We start from the raw sequence: 22,097 nt of genomic DNA, 5'->3' as shown, positions 1-22,097 counted from the left end.
CGACACGTCTAACTAAACATTTTCTGGATCTGAAACACAGTTCTGATGACATCAGGTGGACGGTGTTGGAACAACCTTCGATCCCCTCCCATGTCTCAGATGTTTCCAAATTTCTGTTCAGAATAGAACAGCGCTGGGTCTTTAAATTGAAGAGTGATCAATCAGGGCTCAACGAGGCAATCCCGTGGTCCTCATTGTGACGATGATGAGGGGTTTTTTGACCTATGTACAAGTCTTCTTGTCATCGTGATAGACTCTGATGCCTTGATTTCGCATGTCCACCCATGTATACATTGTTGCCGGGTCACCGGGTTCTCATTATCTACTGTCATCATCATAACAATCGTTATGATGACATTAACCGACTTTTAGGACATCAACACTATGTTCCTCTTTGATGTGCGGCTTGGTTTTATAACACACTGGGTTGTTGGTGCTCATATCATGTAGGAGTAAGTTTAACATCTTGACAGAATGTACTGTCTTACTTTGGCATGTCCACCCTTGTATATACTGTTGCCATGCTGGATGAGTGATCACTATTTATGGACAGGGTCAGCACAAGTGTTGTGGCGATAATAACCGTTTTACATGAATAAAACAAAATGTCTTGGTTGTTGCGCAGATTAGTTAGGTACCACTTGTTATATAACAATTTTTGTGGGCACTGAGTGACCGGTATCATTTCTAATCATATGGTGCGGTTTGGAGGCAGATGGAACGTCTTGTCCGATCACTTCGGTGGTCTCGAGTAGTTTGAAATTTTGTGAGTCTTCGGCGGATTAAAGTGTCTTCTCGGAGCGGGTCTGGGCGTTTGCCTGACTACATTACCCAGCGTGCTCCGTGGTTCGCCAATAGGCGCCCCCCCCCCCCACACACGTGTCAACCCTCTTATCATGTGCTGGTGGCCGGGTACGGGATTGGTTTTCGTTCTGTTGTCAGCATAAATTCCCCACCCAATATGGCAACTCTCAGATCACGTGCTGGGGGCCGGGCTGTGATTGGTGCACGCGACTATGCGAGATCTCAAGGGCGGCTTCCACACAGTTCCGGCTACCACTCGGCACATCCAGGAAGGAGGCCCGGGGTAGCGACAGACAGGTAGGCGTAGTTCTTGGTACTTTGCACTAGCGTAGCCTTTTCACTGTTGGGGCGGTATGGTTAGAGGTATTCTCTGCGTTGTCTTGGGGAACGCGTAGCCTGGAGCCGTACACTGTACTAGCCTAGCCCTGTAATGTTAGTGGTGTTCTCTCTACCCCCGAGCTTCATTCGAGAAAGGTTAAGGTCCCATTCATTCATTCTTTTCCTTTGGACCTTAATAGACAGAGTCGGAAACGACTGACTCTAGTAATTTACTGTTTTTTGTGGGTTTTTACAACGGCCCTATTGTCTATTGCAGCCGGGCGTGAATGCCCGTATTAACCCCATTGGCATCGTTAAGGTGTGACCAGCTTTGCCTTTTAAGATTCACTGGATGGCCCCATAGTGAGACCCCTTGTGAGGGGCATTCAGTTTTTCTGAGTCATAGTCAACTGATCTTGTATTACAATGTTCGAGTTTGTAGAGCTAACCGCAGTTAATGTTGACATCAGTGAGCAGATTATATTCTGGAATATCTGTTCCTCTTGTTTTTTAGAGCGTTGCCCCACGCCCTGAGTTGTGACCAGGAGTGTGGGACGTTCCCCGATCTCTTGACGGGTAAGGAGGCATTTTTTGATCCTTGTTTAGACAGACGTTCATTTATGCAACGTGTGCTATAGATCTACCACCATGTGCTTTCGATCCAGTTTGCAACAGTTTGTATGTTTGTCCTAGGTCAACATTAACTTCATTTTGACCAGAGACCATTCTGTCTTTTTTTATTAGGTGACCTGAATACTCCCAGATGGTGCCGTAGATCCAATGACAAGCAGGTACCACTGTTGGATGTATCGTTCCTCTTTTATTCCCTTCCACACTTTATCACATTGCAGTAGTGTATTAGTTTGGTCCTGAAGAAAGCCACGGTCATCTTTCTGAGACGCTAGTTGGCTGAAACATGTAGACCTACACTTAGAGTACGTGTTCCGTATTGTTTGGTGCACACGCTTTACTCTATTATTTCTGCGTCTTTTTATTGTTGATATCACTGGATATTTAATAAAGCAGTTTTCCCGTGGTAATCAATTTTAAATTCACATTTTTCACACACTGCACTTCATTTCACTACACCACAGGCAGCTTCCTTCCATTTTGGGAGTGATTTCCCCCGTGTAGGACAGTTAAAAACATCCCTGAGCTCCTCCTTTTTTAAGTAACTAAAGGAGTAGTAGCTCTTTAACCACACCAGGTGTGGTTAACGGGAGGTCCCAGATGATGAAGCATGCCACCTCGGTGGGTGATGGGACTTGGTCCTTGTAGATAGGATCCTCTACTGGGGTATGCAAACTGTTTTCTAGGTTTCATCGTTAGGTAGATCTCCTTAGACCCACGGGCCCTTTTGTTGTTCTTGTATTAGGTAATAGCCTTTCTTTGGCTAATTTTGGCCCAGATAAATGATCTGTATTTAGAGATGCACTAAGTTTAGAATTTTGAAATTGGTTTGCCTATTTGGTACATTGAAGTACAATTGGTTGTAATTTGCACAGGAATGTGAGTTGACGTCCATTGGTTATTTTTAGGAGTGGTCGAAAGCTGGTGTTGAAAAGGATCTTTCAAAGGGTGTCTCTTTGTGGTATACTGAAGAGAGTAGGGCCAAGTCCCAATGAACAGTGTTGCCATAATTATATTTAAATTGAAATTCTGATAGAATTTGCCTGCCTTTTTGCCCTAGCATTCTTGAAGAATCTAAGAACTCACCCAACACTGTACAGCAAGGCATGTTGTTTTGCGGTATAGAATGAATGAGAGAGAGCTAAAATGCATCATAACTATTACAATATGGTTTTCTCCATCTCTCCCTCCACAGACATACTTATGGTTGCCTAGGCACCCTTGCACCATGGTGGATGGGTGTCTGCATTACGGGCAGGATTGTTTTTGTGTAGGAAGGAACACCTTCCTGCACAAAAACAATCCAAAGAGGAAGCATTTTGCTATTTCTATGCGTGATGCAGAATGCATCACACATAAAAGAGGAACTACCAAGGAGAGAAAAATATTTTTCTCCTTGTTGCGCATTTTCATGGTAGGTGTACCCATTTCACACAGTTCTAGCTTTAGAAACCATAGTAAATCTGGAATTGCATGTAATCCATGGTTGGATTTTCAGAACACCTTTGCTCACCCATGGAACACCTATCACTCAGAAACATAACACAACACAGCAAAAGCTGGTGTGTTGTGTTACATTTCTTTACAAAGGCACGGAAGGCCATGCAAATCAGGCCTTGCGTGGCTTGGTAAATCCAAAGTAAGCCTTTATAATGCTTGGTGTTGCCTTGTGTCACCCAAGGACAATAAAAAGGATAAGTAAATCAGCCCCCACAACAGTCCTAGACCACGAATAGAGCAAGGTCACAGCAGTGGTCAATTGCTTGCCACTTTCGGCCAGAGAAAGTCAAATACTCACAACAGCAGTAATATTGGATGGCACAATAAAGACATCCTCCTTCTGAAACAGAAGCTTGTAAAATCTTTAAAGTCCGAAGGTTCATCTAATGGCATTGAATACTCAAAGCAATCTTGAAGTAATAAATTGTACGGCGGATGGGGAGGTCAGGGGGAGGGGTTGAGTGCAATACTAGTTTATGGGTTATGATTTTGGATGAGTAATTATTTTCACTCTGGAGTACTTGAAAGCAGATCAGTAAAATGTATTCGAACTTCTTCTCCCTGCCATACATGAAAAACGAATAGCAAGGCAGCCAGTAATCCCAAAATGAAGCACAAACTATGGGGCAGATTTACAACTGGCGCATCTCTGCATATTAGCAGAGATAAGCCAATTAATTTGCGACATGCAAAAATCCTTGTGAGACCATGGATGCGTTGCATTTACAATGCAACGCACCGTGGTGCAAGAATAGATAGATCAGTGACGCATCTTTTGGCCTAAGGGCAGCACATTGCTGAAGTCTTGTTGCAAGCACAACGCAACTCCAGCAATGGCTATTCCTATCATGCTGCGTCACTCCATACGCCTGCTTCATGCAGGTGCATGGGTTTGACGCAGTGGCATCGTAAAAGTGACTCAGTGAAATCTTGTAGATTTCACTGTGTCACTTTTACAAGGCTTACTTGCGTCAGAACGCCCACTCTGCATACATTATACCTGACCCAGGTATAATGTAGCGCAGGGCTTTACAACGTAACCCATCTCCCTAGATGCGTCACGTTGGAAATATGTGGCAATGTGGTGCATTGTTTACGATGCCGCTGCGTCACAGAAGTGCTGCAACAGTGGCATAAAGTTGTCGCAAGGGGCATGTAAATCTGCCCCTATGTGATTTGGGTGCAATTTATGTGGTTTGAGCCAGGGAGTACCACATAAATTGAATTATCCACATGAAGTGCCTGAAATTCATACGGTTTTCTGATTTGCTGGTAGAGCGGATTTGGGTGTTTTTTAAGACCAGTTTCGCCCAGCAGATTATTTATAAACATTTCTCCTGCTTTGTAGTTTCCTTTTTTCACCCTTCGCTAGTGGCAAACTCCACTGAACTGTTACAGATTTAAAAGGGATTGTTTGCTCTAGTGCAGGTGCAGCACGTTACCATATACATTTGAGATCATTACTATGACTTTATGCTTTCATCCATAAAAAAACGAATTAGTCATGGAATCCATCTTGCAAACAGATCTACCCCAACTTGGGTTCAAACCTGAAACGAATTGTTTGATTGTTATCAGAAGCCGAATAAACTGCCTTTACATTTATAGGTAAATTGTCAGTGTAAAAACAACTTTGAATCAATTTTAAATGCATTGTTTTCTAATGAGTATGCAGGAGTTGTGTTCCCTATCGACCGCTATGTAATAGCTGGTCAAATGCCATTTTTTTCTGGCAAACTGTTCATTAATCCATAGTTCTACACTGCTCATGCCCTGATGGTGAACTGCTGAATACTGAAATGTTTTTTTTCGCTGTCTCAGCAAAGCTGTTGGTCGCCTAGAAGATATGCAGCAAAGAGAAATTCAGAACTTCATATTAACAAACCTTACTGAGAAAAAAATAATTATGCCTTATTTTGAGGGGCGGCTTTCAAAATCTAATGTCTAACACAGCATGTACATTTACAGCGTCTAACTGCTAAAGTTACAAGCACCCTCTCACAAAATATTTAATGATGTGTGCATATTCGTCATAGAGTAAATGTGGGATTTTCTATTTTATCTGACTGAGGCAATCAGGACTCTAATATCCACAGAGAAGTCCATACAGCTGGTTTTGTATTCCAGAGGGAAGCTGTCATGAGAGTCGTAGTACACCATCAATTTCTATCAGTCTGAGCTAATTATCAAAAAGCTAAAATACCTTACATGGCATGTTCACTACTTGTATACTTGTCTTGCTCTGTTTTTAACTCAAACAGCACTTACAATCTTTGTCAGAATAACATATTTTAAGAGGGGAAAATGGTTGCAATATGCTGGACTAAAGATTCTCCATTGCACCACCATATTCAGCTAGCTGTGCCTCTTAAGACTAAGTCTAAGTCCTTAAGTAAGATGGCTCAGTGGGTTTGAATTCGAGCTTTAATCAGACGAATGGCAACTCACACTTTGACCCTTCTGTATATAAATGAAGTGCCATTATATTCAATGCCAAATAACCATGGTGTTCACAATCCTTAGAGATTGCATAAATGCTAGATGAAGCCCCATATAAAATACGTTTTTTTTATAATTAATAGGTTTTTATTATCAACCTAGAACACATTTTATATAGATGGTCAGTTTGCGCTATAAAAAATCAAATAATATTTTAGCACTTCCTTATAAAGCACATAAATTGAATAATATATTAAAACTTCCTTTTACTACCTAAATGGTAACTGTTTCTGATCCCCAACAGAAAACCTATGTAGTTTGGGCCCCACCCAAGAAATAAGACATAAAAATAAAGGAGAAAATGTACATGTCTACCAAAAACTTACTGTTATGTTTTTTTCTATTCACCAACATTCCCAATAATACACTTAGAAAGTGTGCAGGCTACCCAGCATACTAATGTGAATATCCTGTGACTATTTTGTGACTATTGTGCATAGTTCTAAACAGTGTAGAAGTCTCTGTTGGGGGATTCAAACCACTATGCAAGCACATACTTTTTTCTATGTGGGGGTGCAAACATTTTGCCCATACTCTTCCCCCACACATCCAGCAAATCTGGGGGTTATCTGTTCGCCTTTCAATTAATCAATCAAGGATTTGTAAAGCACGGCAAATCACCTGTGAGGGTCTCAATGTGCGAAAGGTGCTATCTGCTTCATGCTGAGTTTATTTGAATAGCCAGGTCTTGAGTCCTTTCCTGAATAGCTAGAGCGATGAGGCGGGCCTTAGGTGTAGGGAAAGGTGGTTCCAAGCTTTGCCCGCCAGATGTGAGAAGGAGCATCCTTCGCTGATGCTTCCATGGCTCCCGGGGTGTCTCCCAAGAACAAGGAGGCAGAGCGTAGGTGTCTGGTCGGTTGGTGGAAGGTCATGCATTTCTTGATGTATGCTGTTCCTTCATTGTGCAGGGGTTTGTATGTGTGGGTCAACATATTGAACTGGCAACTCTTATGTGTAGCTTCTTGAGGTGGTGTGTGATGTGGGTTGGTCTGGTAAGGTCAAGGATGAGTCTTTCCGCTGAGTTCTGTATGATCTGTTGTCTCTTTAGGAGGCATAGGGTGATTTCTATGTAGTGTGTATTCCTGTAGTGCAGCCTGGTGAGAGCCTGCATGATGGTCCTTCTGGTGTTTACTGGGAGCGGCATGGAGATCTTGCAAACCATGCGTAGGGTGTTGAATCAGGCGGATGAAACTGCATTGACCAGTTTTTTCATGTACAGCTTACTGTCCAAGATGATGCTGAGAATGCGGGCATGGTCTGTCAAAACAGGGGATGGGCCGAGTTCAGTAGCACACCATGCGTCGTTCCATGGGGAGGTGTTCCCAGTAGTTGTCCATGCTGAGCTTGAGACAGTTGTCCTTCATCCAGTTAGTGACATTCATCGACATCTGTGGAAGATGGCTCTGGTGGTGGGGGGTCTTCTGGCAGCGAGAGGATGAGGTGGGTGTCGTTGGCCAAGAGGGTCATGTACATGTTGAAAAGGGTGGGGCTGAGGGACAATCCTTGCGGGACACCACAGATGATTTTCTTGGGTTCCAAGGGGAACGGTGGGAGACTGATTCTCTGGGTCCTTCTTGTGATCCATATGAGGGTGTCTCCCTGGATTCCGATGTGGTGGAGTTTGTTGATCAAGATGTGATGGGAGACAGTGTCAAAGGTGGCTGACAGGCCCAGGAGGACGAGGGCTGCCATTTCACCGCTGTCCAGGTAGCCCTTTATCATCGGTGGCAGTAAGCAGGGCTGTTTTGGTGCTGTGGTTGGTTCGAAATCTGGATTTCGAGAGGTCCAGGAGGTTGTTGTGTTACAAGTATTTGGTGAGTTGCAGGTTGATTAGCTTCTCAAGAACCTTCGCTGGATGATAGGGTGGTAGTTTTTCGGTTCTGCTGGGTTTGGCGCATGGTTTCTTCAGGAGGGGCCTCACTTCAGAATGTTTCCAGTCCTTAGAGAAGGGGGACGAGGTTATGGAGATGTTCAGGACTTTCTTGAGCTCAGTGGCAATCGTCTTGCTTCTGAGATTGAAAACATGGTGGGGACAGGGGTCCGTGGGTACTCCCAAGTGCATGGAGCTCATGATAGAGATTGTGGCTTGAGTAGCGAGAGGGTCCTAGTGGATGAGCAGGTGTTGAAGGGTTTGGGTTATTGGGAATGAGCAGGCTGATGCTGTTGGTTGCAGAGGGTTAGGGTTTGAAGTTGTTGCAGATGGCTGAGATCTTGTTGTGGAAGAAGTCAGCCAGGGCGTCACAAAGTTCTTGTGAGGGGGTGATGTTGTTCCCGGTGGCTGCGGAGTTGGAGAAGTCCTTCAAGATGGTGAAGAGCTCCTTACTGCAATTTGGGCTGGCATCTATGCAGTCGGCTAGGGCGTTCACCTTAGTTTCTTTGATGAGGCAGTTGTACTGGTTGAGTGTTGTCTTAAAGGTGGTATGGTCTCCTGCCTCTTTGCTGGTGCACCACTTTCTTTCTAGTTGCCAGCAGTTGCATTTGGTCTTTTGGATTTGGCTAGCTTGGAGGGGGTGACTGTGTCAAGCATTCTGTGATCCATTGGGAGAAGTTCTTCACACCCTGTTCTGGGTTGGATGATGTGTATGGGAGGTGGGAGTTGAGAGTGTTGTTCCACTGTTCTTCTGATATTTTTTTACAGTTTCGGTGCGTGGAGCTGGGGGGCCTAGGGCCAGTGCTGGTAGGTCCTGAGATGGTGAAATGGACATCCTGAGATGGTGAAATGGACACTGCAATGGTTAGTCCAGGTGACCTGTGAGATGTGGTTGTACTTGACTCTGTTGCTGGATGTGAAAATGAGGTTGAGCTTGTGTCCTTCAATGTGGGTTGGGTTGATGACATGTTGCTTGAGGCCGATGTTGGTCATGCTTTCCTGGAGGTCAGTTGTGTTGGTGCCGCTGGGGGTCATCGAAGTGGAAGTTAATGTCCCCTATGACGATCTAGTGCTTGGAGTGGATGATGATTGGGGCGATAAGGTCAGGGATGACATTGCAGAATCTGGGGCATAGTCCTGTTGGTCTATATGCAAGGGTGCCTCGGACGGTGCTTTTTCTGTCTGTGTGCAGTTGGGAGTTGAGATGCTCCATTATCAGGGTTGAGTAGTTTGAGGAGGTCCTTATAGATAATGTGAATCCACCTTCGTGTTTGTTGGTTCGGTCCTGGTGTGTTATCTTATAGCTTTCGGGGGAGGCGATGGCAATGTCCAGTGCAGAGGGGGGATTCAGATAGGTCTCGGTGAGGAAGTTGACGTCTGGGTGGGATGAGGTTGTGTCCCAGATCGCAGTGGCATATTTGCTGATCGATCGTGTATTGTGTAGAATGCACTGGAGTTGTTCTGTGGCGGTCAAGGTCGGCGTGGTGGATGTACTCATGTTTTTGGTGTCCCCGGCATTGTTGGTTGCTTCCGTGCTGCAGGTATAGCGGCAGTACTTGCAGGAGGATGGCGCTCTGGTGGTCTGTGGAGATGCAGTGCAGCAGTTGTCTGTACGTCCGGGTCCTGATGCTCAGAGCTCTGTGGCAGTGGAGCTGCGAGGGGTAGAAGAGCCAGGGTTTCTGGTGCTGTGCACGTTCTAGGCACGGGCGGGTGCTGATGTGCTTGCTTTTGGCATGCAGGCAGTGTGCCCACTTTGCGGCCTCGATTAAGTATGTCCTAGGAGGGGTGCTTGTCCATTGTATCTTTAACATTTCTGATACTAAAGGAATAGTGCATTGTTTTAAATGTTCCAGCTCTGGACTGGTTAGCACCTTTCTGACAATCTTTGGAGTTATTTCAGCATTCATAAACTTCGTGCTGGGAAGAGATTTTGGAGGGCTCCCGTGTGCCCTACTATTTTTGGCAGGAATCTGATTTTAATTTTTCTGCTCCGCGATGGATGTCCCAGTTCGATTCGGAATAGAGACAGCACTGCTTATGCTGCGATGCTGTGAGAATATGGTTCTCACTAGTTTGGCACACTTCAACTTCGAGAGCTGGAAGAGCACTGGTTCTTGTACTTCAACCCTGTTTGGCTTAACTGCATACAACCTGTATTCTACTGCCTGCTTTGTGGCCATGAATGCGTACTAGACAAATGCCTAGGATCACAATTGGCTGCGCCATTGGACATTGATGTACCACTGGACCCGTTTACGGCCCATGGGTATTGTTGTCCCCAGCGTCTCCCATTGTTCATAAATGCACTTCTTTTGTCACCTTGGGATGCTTCAGCTCATAGTGACTTGGACAAGAGCACTAAGATATGCATACAGGATGCAGTCTCTCCCTCTGCGGCTGCTATGGGATTTGGATAGAATCACCTTTGCTCCATATATCTGCTTCAAGGTACGCCTCTAGGATTATCATCGGTGGTTGTGGACAACAGCAATGTTTTGTCTGCCACTCAGAACTCATGAAATAATTGGCCCTTTTTCCTTGTGGGAATAATTTGGCTTGTTTGTTTAAACAAAACTTGGCCAAAACAGTTTTGGTTTTATTCTATTTTTCTAGGTACCATGACTTTTGGAGTTCTTAGGATTTCAAACACTATAATAACTTTAAGGCTTTTAAGAATATTTCTATGGGAAGCTTGCTTTTAGACAATGTTCAAAGTAATGTTTACCTTTTATTCCATGTCATGACATGCTGAATTTTTTAGATAGCTTCTATTTATCGACCCTTAGGATGAGGATTGGGTGTTATATTTTTCAAAGCTAGGACCATGAGCGAAGCAGCCTACTGCTTACATTGCCCTAGAAATTGACATTTCAGCTATGAACTTTTGTACACATTTGCATGCATGACAATGTTAGATTAGTTTCTCTGAAACTACTTTGTATACACATTCAGATTTGTACAACTTTATCACGATGCCTTGAACATCATGTACTAGGCCTCTCTACGCACTAAGTACAAAAGGCGTCCTATCTTCATCCACGGAGTGACAGTGCTATCTACTTATCCATACCATCACTAATCTAACACACGCATTGCGGAGGATGCTTTTTATTGTAAAACAATAGTTATCCAATAGATTGGGAGAGGAAGCACTTCTGCTGACACTGAAGGTCGGTGCATGCTAAGAATCCACCACGCACCGATCTGACATTCCGTGGGGGTGTCCAACTCAAGACCAAGACAGGTCCTTCACTCTCTCCTATAAGGTAATGGGGTTGGATTATCCTTTGGGGGAATTCTTGGCTCTACACCCATACACACTCTAGGTACACTCAGAGTAGGGTCCGCATCATAGGAGTATGTTAGATTATCATATTTTGCATATATGCCTGCATATATTCATTGCTTCAGCACCATGCTAGAAAAGTATCTACTGGTCAATTTTTTGGGTGCTTGTGATCACCTTCATCTGCTTCTGTCTACTAATCATTGTAGCACATGTATTTCTATACAAGAATAACATTGCTTCAATAAATAAATATTATTTTAAAAAATGTCCCACTGTGTATTCTCTGTATATTTTTTTGAGAATAAGTGAGCACGATTGACTGAGCAAAAGGTTCTGTACTGTTTCCATGATTCCTGAAGAATCAGGGTTGTCATGTTCAGTCGTTGTCAGAAACCATTTGCTCCCTGGTAAGGTTACATGGGGTTTACGGTGGCACTTTGAGCTAGCTGGTCTGTAGGCCAACATATCCTGGGGGGGCTCTCTGGAACCAGTCTTGACACCAAGCCCTTAGTTTATGTTGTCCAAAAAATGCGCAGATCCATGGAACTACACAACACTGAGAAGTGGCAGGAAAAGTGGCGATCAGTCAGATGAACGGGTGGCGCATAGAAAAATTAACAAATTATCAGGCACAAAGAATATCAATGCACAAACAACAAGGAATCAGGCACAAAGAATAAAAACAGGCATAATAAGAAATGTGGCTCAAACAATACAAATGCACAAATGTAAATAACAGGCCCAATAATGAAACAGGTACAACACCGCAAATGCAAAACGAAGCAACAGTCACAGCAAACCAAGGAGGAGGTAACAATGCTGAAGACGGAGAGGTGGGAGCTGGCACAAGGGCCTTGTTAGAAATGGGATTTCTGGTTGGCTAGGGCTTGCGCCAAAGCCAGGCAGAAACCACCACTCTAGTCAGGGCTGGGGAGTTACACGCCAAAGATAACCCCTGCTCACCCCCTTGGTAGCTTGGCACGAGCAGTCAGGCTTATCTCTGAGGCAAGGTGTAAAGCGTTTGCACGCGCACCCAGCAACAACACCCAAGGTCCACCACAAAGGAAACTCCACACAAGGTATTCTATAAAAATAACCTTTGTATTACAAAAAAACCCTTTAGATAAAAACACACACTTTACAATGTGCCAACAGGCACGGCAAGAATTTACAAGGGATTATATGTACAGGGGACAGGGCCACATGGACCACTGTCAGGAATTAGCACTTTTTAGAAATAGCACTTAGAACATAGTAATAAAACTGTAGTACAAAAACATATATAGCACACAACCAGTACTTACTGGTATCAGGTAAGTACCACCTACGCAACCCTAACCACCTTAGGAGAATGTCACGCAGGGAACTAGGACCTCACTAGCACCACCTGTACTAGGAGAAAACAAACAACCACCTAAGTATCACAATACCTGTAGGGGTAAACGCACATTACACATGATGCCTAAAACATTCAGAGGTGTAGGGAAGGAAAACACATGATGCATAAAATACATTCAGCGGTGTAAAGCAAGGCACATGACGCATCAAAATACATTCAGAGGTGTAGGTTAGGAAAACACATGATGCATAGAAATACATTCAGCGGTGTAAAGCAAGGCACATGACGCATAAAGTACATTCAGAGGTGCAGGGTAGGAACCTTAGCGAGAAACTCACATACGCCACCACCTGTGGCAGTCCCTAGGCCAACTGGCCTTGTCCAGGCTAGGACGCTCTGTCCCAGTCAGGCTGCGCCAGCTGCGCATGCCAAAAGCGTAAAGATCCCCAACCTAAACGTTGCAGCTGCCCACTAAGTGCTGGGCAGCTGTAGAACTGAGTGTGAGCACCACTGTGCCCTTCAACGCAAATCTGTCGTTCTCGTGGGGCCTCTCTGGGCTCTAAAACAATTGAAATGCCCCCTAGAGCCTTCGTGGCTCTAAACAACTCAGTGGGGCAAGGTGGGAGCGGCCCGCTGCCTTCTGGGGCCGCTCTATCAAGAAGCAACTGGTGCCCCCTTCGTTGGAGGGCCACGCGCTCGCAACCCAATGCGGTGCACTTTAGAGCCCTCTAGGTTCTTCAAACAAGGAGCCTCGTTGGAGCCTTGTGGGCTCGGAAAGAAGGGTGCCCCCAATGTGGGAGCGACCTTGGCGCTCACGAAGTACTGCGCCTCGCTGGAGCCTCACAGGGCTCGTGGACACTGCCCCTTCACTCCCTCCCCATGCGCGGAGTCCCCCAGCCCTTCCGTACTCACCGGGCTGTTGCTCTGGGGACTCCCGCGTCGTCTTCTCTCTCTCCGCTCGGGGCGGGAAGGCTTCCGAGGCTTCTTCTTAACGCGGAGGGGCAGGCACCGACAATGTGCCTCGCACCCCCTCCGCACCGGCTCCTGCCGCACTCCTCTCTTGGGCAGAGAGCCCCGGGGCGCAGGGTAGGCTCCTGCCTGTTCCAGGGCCCTGAGCAGCCGCGATGCTTCGGTAGGAGGCGGGGTAGGCTCCCGCCCTCCTATTCTCAGTTCCGGTTGTCCCGGAGGCCCGCCCCCGGCCCGCCTGACTTCCGGTCCGGGCTGCAGCGGTGATTTCTTCGGCAATGCGAGGGGTGGCTCCCTCGCAAACGAGCACAACGGCGGGGTGGGCACCCGCCGAACTTGGCAGACACCGGCAGAATCGCGGGGTGGGCACCCGCTATCAGAATCAAAGCGCCCACAGCGCTATAAAGCCAAAAAGCGCTCCCAGGCGCTACAAAGCCAAAAATGTCCAGCACTTTGTTTTGCTCACCCCCTCTCCCTATTCACTGGACAGGCCAGGGTCATCAGACGCACCACAGGGGCCGGAGCCAGCATTGTGTGGGGAAAGCCCTGTCCTATTCAGGACCCAGGTGTACTCCTCCCCAGCCATCAGCATGCTAAGCTCCCTATTCACCACTGGGTGACTCCTCCTGACTCTGGGGATTTCCCTAGCCCGTCACATGACCTCAACCAGCCAATCGCCAGACAAGCCACACATTTCACACTGCACACAGAAGTGCCCACTTCTAGAAGTGGCACTTCCACACTAGGTACATGCACGCCGCACACATCATCGCGCAGCATTCGATCACCCGAGTCCGCACATACCAAACTCGGGCCTGCACACCCCACGCATCAGGAACTACCAGGACACATACATTCCCCCATGCATTCCTATGGGAGGGCAGGCCAACCTCACAACACGCACGCACTTTACCCTGGGACACAGCGGTAAAGTGCGCAGAAACCAAAAATCACTACACCAGGTTACCAATAAAAAGCAAAAAGTTCAGGGGTGAACCTGCCAGAAGGGCCAAGTCCAACAGGCCTGTAAGTGTATTTCCCATTGACGGAATGGAGTTAATCCATTGCATGGCTGGAGTAAATCTCTGAACATTTCTAGGATGAAAATGGGTCAGAGAGATATGCAGGAATGCCAAGGAACGCACATTTTTGTGGATGTTCTAAACTTTCAAGGCAATGCCTTGAAACTTCCCTGCATACTTTCTGAGTAGGATTCCCTGCTACAGATTTCTGCACACGTGTGACAGAGAAATCTGCAGTAGTTAATGAATTTACACCTGCCACAAATACATTTGTGAATGCTGGAAGGAATTGACATGATATTTTTGGCAATTAAAATACGTTTACAGATGAAAATACCTGTATGAATATAGATTATTGTATTCATTAGTACTCTGTGTCACATTAAGTAATTCACTGGCCTTGAAGTAACTATAGGCATACTGCTTTAGTGTGTTCCTTAGGATTCCCACAAAGGGAATATTGGTCTTCCACTGTCCGAGGATTGGCTTCACTGTTAGCTATGTCACTTTCTCATTGGCAGCCCACCAACATCGTTGGTGTATTCTATGAGGGAGAGGCAGCTGGGGACACAGAGTGCCTCAATGGTTAAGTGATCATGGAAATATGCAAATGTACACAGCACAATCCTGCTCACTCTGGAGCCGATTTACAAGCCCCTTGCGCCACTTTTGCGTCATTTTTAACATGGGAAAAAAGACGCAAAAGTGGCGCAAGGGGCTTGTAAATCTGCCCCTCTGTGTGTATGCCAAAGGATAGAACTGACCAACCGCTAGCAGCATGATAGTCTCAATCAGTGTGATTTGGTACAGTGTCAAACTCAGGAGCGGCCCATATAGGTAAGGGTGGTGGGGCAGATTGGGGGGAACTCAACAGATGGCAATGAGCGAAAATGAAATAAATAAATTATTTTCCCTTGTCGTCTGTCGAGTCCCCCCACCCTGCCTCACCACCCACCACTCATTTCTGCACAGGCCGCTACTCTTTTAACTCTATCCTCCTCAGTTTGTTGATGGCACATAGTTTGTGGCAAAGATCTATTTTACTGGGTGTAGGCATTGACACCTTGGACCACCCCAAGTAGATGTGGCAGATATTCTGACCTAAGATAAAGTATTTCCCCTCCGCACTTCCTCATTTTATTGAAAATAATGGATTTCCTCTCACACATTATGACTTCTGTTATATGAAAAAAGTCTTTAGTAACGTGAACAGCAATTTCGCTTTCACGGTTTTTAGGTCTCGCCTAGCGTTGCAGCGCGAATCCCTTGCCATCGCTTTGTGAGGCTTGCAGTTTACTCTATAGTGTGGAAGCTTTGTGGAAGCTCCGCCCACTCTCCGGCCCATCCGCTTCATTTGCTTGGGTTCTAAATGCTGCCTTCCAATTGGTTTTAAGCTTGTTTCTGTTTACGAGCACGATGTTTCATAGGGTGGCTTTTCCTGCCACATGTTTCTCCAATAATTCACCTGAAGCTTGTGTTTCAGTACAATATAAATTATAAAATAAAGTAACACAGAATGGCTAAATGGAAGCAGTTGTAATTTGATAGTTGTTTTTATAGTGAACAAATGTGAGTGGAGCCTTTAGATTTATACAGATTCCATACGCCATTATGAAAGTGACATAAATGTCACCCTATCTCTCAAGAAAGAAGAAAAAACAAAGAATGTAGGGAATGCAAAAAACTGTCAATCCCTAGTGTACCCCCCTCCCAAAAAATCTTTATTATAATGATTGAATACTTACTCTGCATCCTAGCCAGATCTGCGGGGTCAAGAGCAGCTACTGCTACCGAGACTCTAGAAGGCCTGCTCACTCCAGCCTTATTGACTGCTCTTACACGGAATATGTATGATCGTCCCTCATAGAGTCCAGTGACAGGATACTTGCAAACCTTCACAGGCGCATCATTGCACTGGATCCAGTTGTCAGTTCCAACCTCACATCTGAAAGTGAATGGTGACGTAAGAAATAAATGATAGTAAACATACAAAGAATAGCTTAAAAACAATGCTATTTTCTTTGCGTTGTGAAACACGTAACTATTTGGTTCGTAAATTAACAAAGTAAGTTAACAGAGACAGAGGGAAATGCAACTATCGTCACTATCAGATGTTTTCTTATATTTAACACTAGTGAAAAGTGTACAATTTTCCAGGCACTGCAGATCAACTGTTAGACCTATCTTACATATTATCCAATTCCTTTTTTTTTACAGAAACTAAGAATAATGTAATTTAATTGTATTTATATATTTGTGTGTTTATTTATTTATTTTTGCATTTTTTTACATCGCACTGAGACCTGAGGTATTGGCGTACTATGCACGAAACAAGAGGAGACATGCTTCACCTTACATAGAACTGGACAGAAGAAAAAGAATGTATCAATTGAATATGTGCACCACAATAACAAAGACAAGTTAGTTAGGTTGGTTACATACAGATTGGTCCATGTTGACACATGAACCTGAAGGTAGTGGAGGGAAGCTGGGAGGAGAGAAAGTGAACATGAATCATGTGAGATGTAGAAACCAAGAATGGTAGGACAGGAAAAAGTGTAAAGCATAATTGTATTGGAAGCATTGAAGGAAAAATCTAACAGACAGGCAGGAATAAATGTAAAAGCTGAATTGGGGAAAAAATTACAAACCTAAGATATTTTTAAATTTCAATGTCTTTCAGTCTCACAATTAACTTATTATAGTAGGAATCAGATGTATTTTTTCAATTGCATGGACATCATCGTTGCAATTTCCCTAGGTGAATATTTTTAGTGAAGGGAAAGTGACAAGCAATTGCCCTTGGCACTGAGCATACACATCATTTCGTTAACTGGCTCAGCAGATGCACATCATTAAAGTCCCTATCGATGTTTTCCAACTATACAAATATGTATTTTTCCTCGTATTTTCCTATGCAATTAATTGCCTTATGTACTTGAATTAAATACACGTATGGTTTCTCAATATTAAATTTCCATTTCCTCTTTCACAGTCTTCAATCAATGTGCTTCCCCCATCCTAGAGAGCCAAGATCAAGACCATTCACAATATGCTGTAGACGTTGGCTGCTACGTAAAATGTATTTCTATTTTAAGATAATTATAGAAGGAATCCTATCAAAATATACTGTATTCACCAATCCTACCTCACTTAGGGCCTCATTTATGCGTGAAAGCAGCGATGCGCCACCTCTCAGTGTGCCTTCCTTCAACATCAACGATGCGTCATATTTACAATATGACGCATCATGTCGCAACGAATGACAGCTACATCAGTATTAGTGACGTATCTGTCAGCGCAAAAGGTGGCACATTGTTGGAGTTGTGTCGGAAGCCTGACGCAACTCCAGCAATGTTCCTTTCATATGGGCCAAGCCCCATTTGAAAGGGCCGGCGTCACCCTAATGCCTGCCATAAGGCAGGCGTAAGGTTTTGACGCATTGGCGACATAGAGGTGTCATAGTGGAATCTCATAGATTTCACTGCAACACTTCTACGGGGCTTTGTTGTGACAGAATGCCCACCCTGCATACATTATACCTGACAAAGGTATAATGTAGCGCAGGGCTTTACAAGTTGACGCATCTGCCTAGATGCATCACCTTGTAAATAGGTCGCAACATGACGCATGTTTTACGCCACCGAGGGGTCACGAAAAGTGACGCAATGGCAGCACAAAACAGACGCATGGGCACATAAATAAGCCCCTTAGAGTTTTTTGTACATCACAAATGCCTTGATTGAAGACTCCTGCAAAATAAAAGCAATCTTGTGGGTTCCTCTATTGGTGCACCTCTAACTTTGGTGCTCCTGAAAAATGAATGTTCCTAACACAGGCGTTCAACTGAGATTAAAATCCAACTTCAGGTCTGTGATTTGCATTCATAGGTCAGACTTATTTTGATACTTGTGACGCTGTGACCATTTGGCAATCAATTTCTGTGCCTCACCAAGGACTATCAAAAAGTGCACTCAACAACTTTCCATCCGGTACAGATACAGCACAAACTTTGGTCCCACTGGACATTTTTTTGTTCCATGTATTATTGTTCTTTCTGCTCAGGTAGTGTGGCACCTCAAGCAGAGCTTATATTAAGGCTGTTAGCTCTCTCCCCCATAGCCTACCAGAAATGATATCTACAATGGTTCTGTTAGCAGTTTTTGCACTGCTTTATAGACCACTCCCAGTAACCTAAACAAACCCTTCTTCATAAATGAACCACTGAGATCTTAATGACCTGTATTGGAGTTGAGGTTTGTAGCAGAGTATTTGGCGGACTAGCAATTTTATGAAAAAAAACACTATCAGAGTATTTTTCAGACTTTTACAATGACCTAACATCAGAGAATTCAATATATGAAAAATGATTCCGCTCCTAGGACTGGACCTAGACAATCATAGGTCTAATACAATTAATGGTAGGGGTTGAAAAAGAATTAAATCAGATTAGTACTGTGACTGAAGTGAGTAGATTAAGAGTGAACTGAAATGTTGACGTTGATGTAAAGAAGTGTAGGTTAGTCAGTGCTATGGTACACGCTTAAATTAGAATTTGCAACATTTTAGCAGAGATTATTTTTGTTTATATGCTTGTGTTTCTGGTTAAGTTGCTGCCTACTTTTTTCAAGATGATCTGATCAATTTTGCCCACTAGTGCATAATGAAAGTTAACTCTTAATATTCTTAGAATTACCTCAGGTTGCACATGTAGATGATTAGAAACAATAGAAATAGTAGGGACACTTGGGTAGGTCAAAGGCATAGAGAGTTTATTGAAATTGCAATTCTGATAAAGAAACAAACTACAATTGTTGACATGGTTTGTGAGATGTGGAGGTATATTTTAGACCTGTTGAATTTGAATGTTGCTAACCAGTTTGGAAGAGAAAGTGAAGAACCATCGTCACTGTGATAATGAAAATTCAAAAACTATAATTATTGCAGTTGTTTTTCTACTGTGAAGGGGGATAAATTGTATTGCAAAGTCGCTGCTGATATGATTAGTATCAAAGAAAGTTTGAAGTTGATTAAGTTGATTTGTGATGATGAACTTTGGTATCTGTGAAAAATTAGGTTGTTTGCTGAGTGGGGTGTTAACCCTGTTCAAACAACAGCCCCAATCACCGTTAGGGTGAACCACAAAAAGTCACTAAATTAATCTGTGCTTAACCCTCTGATAGCATAGCACAAAAACATTCATGCTTAACTTAGAGGCAGTGTTTAAAGTATTTTGCAGCTCGCAAATAGCGATAAAGTGAAAACACAACACAAGAAAAGTCTCACTCATTTTAGAAAAATAGAGTCAATTTTAATAAATTATTTGACACCGAAACCAAAAAAATACAATCAGTAGAGCCAGAGTTACGCATTTTTTAAGTTTAAGGTAAAAACTAGTGCCTAAAATAGCCAAATAAAACCTGTGGACATCTCATCGTGCGAAACTGAGACAAAGTTGAAAAATATGACTGACAGCGATGGAGCGTGAATTGGATACAGGAAGTGAATTGGGCCTGGTGGGGCGTGCCTTCCGACTTTTCAGAAATTTCAACAAATATGTTCTGAGAAGGTAAAGTTATGTGGGGCAAGGCTGCAGTCAGTGTTTGAGGAGGCGGCATCATTGTCAGGAAGCCGGTGGATGAAGTCACAGTGAAGATATCCACGTTCGGTGTCTTTTTTTAAAGTTAAAAATCTCCAGTGGGACAACGTTGCAGGCTTAATGCTTATTGCAATGCTGGCTCCATGAGTAAAAGAACATAGTCAGGCCGACTGGCGATGTACCTTGTGTAGACTGACAAGCAAATTAGTCCCGGTCTCCTCTCAGTTCTCAGAGCAGTTTTTAGGAAAAAGAATTCTAAGTTCCAAGTTTTGAATTTTGGGTATCTTGGCACCTCTGCCACCACTTCCAAGGGTCCAGGGCTGGAGGGGCACCACTTGGAGGGCCATGATTCAATCAAGCTGGATCCAGGTGTGGTTTCAAGGTGGTTATAGACTTTTCCGGCCCTGAGGCTCTGATAAGGAAGTTCGCCAACTAGCTCTTCAAATCACTCTGAAAGTCCTGAGTTCAAGCAGTGGAACAGGGCTCAATCAGCAGAGTGACCTTTCAGGCTTCAAGGAAGGCTTCAGGCAGCCAAGCAGTACTTCCAGGTGAAGCAAAGCAGTCTTTTGAAGTACACAGCAGAAGCAGGCAGTTCGCTGAGGGTTCTTCCACTAATCCAAAAAGTGAACTGAAGAGTGGTTCTAAGGGTATTATTTTTATACCTGGTGCCTTCTTTGAAGTAGAAGTTTCTAGAGAATTCCATTTGAGTGCTGGAAGTTTCCTGTCTCCCCTGCCCTAACTGCACCCAGACTGCATGAACAATAAAGTGGTGTCAAGTCCTTTGTATGAAGGCAGGACACAGACTATTGATTTGCAAGAGGGGCTGTGCCCAGCTTTGCCCCTTCACCCTGCCAGTAATGGCCCATCCAGGCACACCTAATCTCTCCATTGTGTGGCCATCTGGGAGGAATAAACAAAGTTAAACTGTCAACTACACCCAGTCATGTGACTCAGCAGCAGGTTGCAGGCACTAAACAGTGGAATTTTCTATATTGTAACTTAAACTCTGACTTTACTATTAAAGAGGATTTAATTACTAATTTCTCAGATATCAAACACGTAAGCTTTTCCTGTTCTCAATCAAAAGTTAGAAAATATTAAATGTGATAAGGCAACCAAATTTTATCTTATTGGGGAGGTAGACTTCACAGTACAAAAAACACATTTAGCAGTTTTTTTACTACCACAACATGTAAAACTTAAAAGCATATGCTCAATTTTTTAATTATGATGCAGCCTGGACTAACTAAGACTTACATTAGGGGTGACCTATATGGAATAAATGGAGGGCTTAAGGCCTCACAAGGGGCTATAGTGCCAAGTCAAAATAGTATTTTAAAACTGCATGCAGGCTGCAATGGCAGGACTGGGACATGTTCTAAGGGGTGAAGGAGTAAAGTGCTATACCATTTACCCAGGGTGTGTAAATTAAATGCTGTTAGTGGGCCTGCAGCACTGATTGTGCCACCCACTTCAGTAGCACTTTAAAACATGTCTCAGGCATGCTGTTGCAGCCTGTGTGTGTGCCATTTTAAACTGCTATTTCACCCAGGGAAAATAAATCTTTTGACATGTACTTTTAAGTTTAAGTATACTAATTGTGAAAAAGTCTTAAATTCATTTTTTTCACTACTGCAAACCAAACCCTACCTCACCATAGGAAAACAATGAAGTTACATAATTACATAAGCTGCAATTCCCAAATGGGAACAGGTACTTGGTCCATGTTTGGTGTCTTTGTAAAATCCTAATTTATGGTGAAGCCAGATTTCAAATTACAATTTTAAAAATGCTACTTTTAGAAAGTTGAGATGTTCCTGCCTTAGCCATTTGTATCCTGCAGCTTGTCTCTGGGTCACATGACTAGGAGTAATTTACAGTTGGGCTGTGTGTATTCCTCCAAGACAGTCATACACAATAGGGAGCTGAGGTGTACCTGAATAGATCATCACTGGCAGGATGGGAGGGAGGAGCTGGGCACAGCCTCACTTACACTGCAGTAAACTGTGCCCTGCCCCCACATAAAGGGCAGCATACCTCCTGTAGTTAGTCTGGAACCAGGCCCAGGAAGGCAGGTCATGGTTGCACTTCAAAAGCATACCTCTAGAAGCTTCTCTCCACTTCAAAGGCACAACTAGGCACACATACTGGACCTCAGACACCAATTCTCATTACACTTCTGGACCTGTGGATACTTTGCCAGGAAGAAGGACTGCCGTGCTGCTGAAAGGACAGACACTCTGCTGGACTGTTGCTCTAAA

At 44.1% G+C, this 22,097-nt stretch overlaps 1 protein-coding gene across 1 annotated transcript in view; it reads right to left on the bottom strand.

The window, feature by feature from the left end:
• The window catches only part of MYOM2 (myomesin 2), a 586,141-nt gene that overhangs the window by 316,963 nt on the left and 247,081 nt on the right, over nucleotides 1-22,097 (bottom strand). The window contains exon 12 of the mRNA XM_085610818.1: nucleotides 15,983-16,182. Coding sequence (XP_085466944.1) covers nucleotides 15,983-16,182 — 200 coding nt within the window. The remainder of the gene's footprint in view (nucleotides 1-15,982; nucleotides 16,183-22,097) is intronic.

Source organism: Triturus cristatus, chromosome 6, assembly GCF_964204655.1.
Source record: "Triturus cristatus chromosome 6, aTriCri1.1, whole genome shotgun sequence".
Classification (NCBI taxonomy): domain Eukaryota; kingdom Metazoa; phylum Chordata; class Amphibia; order Caudata; family Salamandridae; genus Triturus; species Triturus cristatus.
Note: the sequence above shows the minus strand (reverse complement) of the source record. Positions and strands in the feature narration are given on the sequence as shown.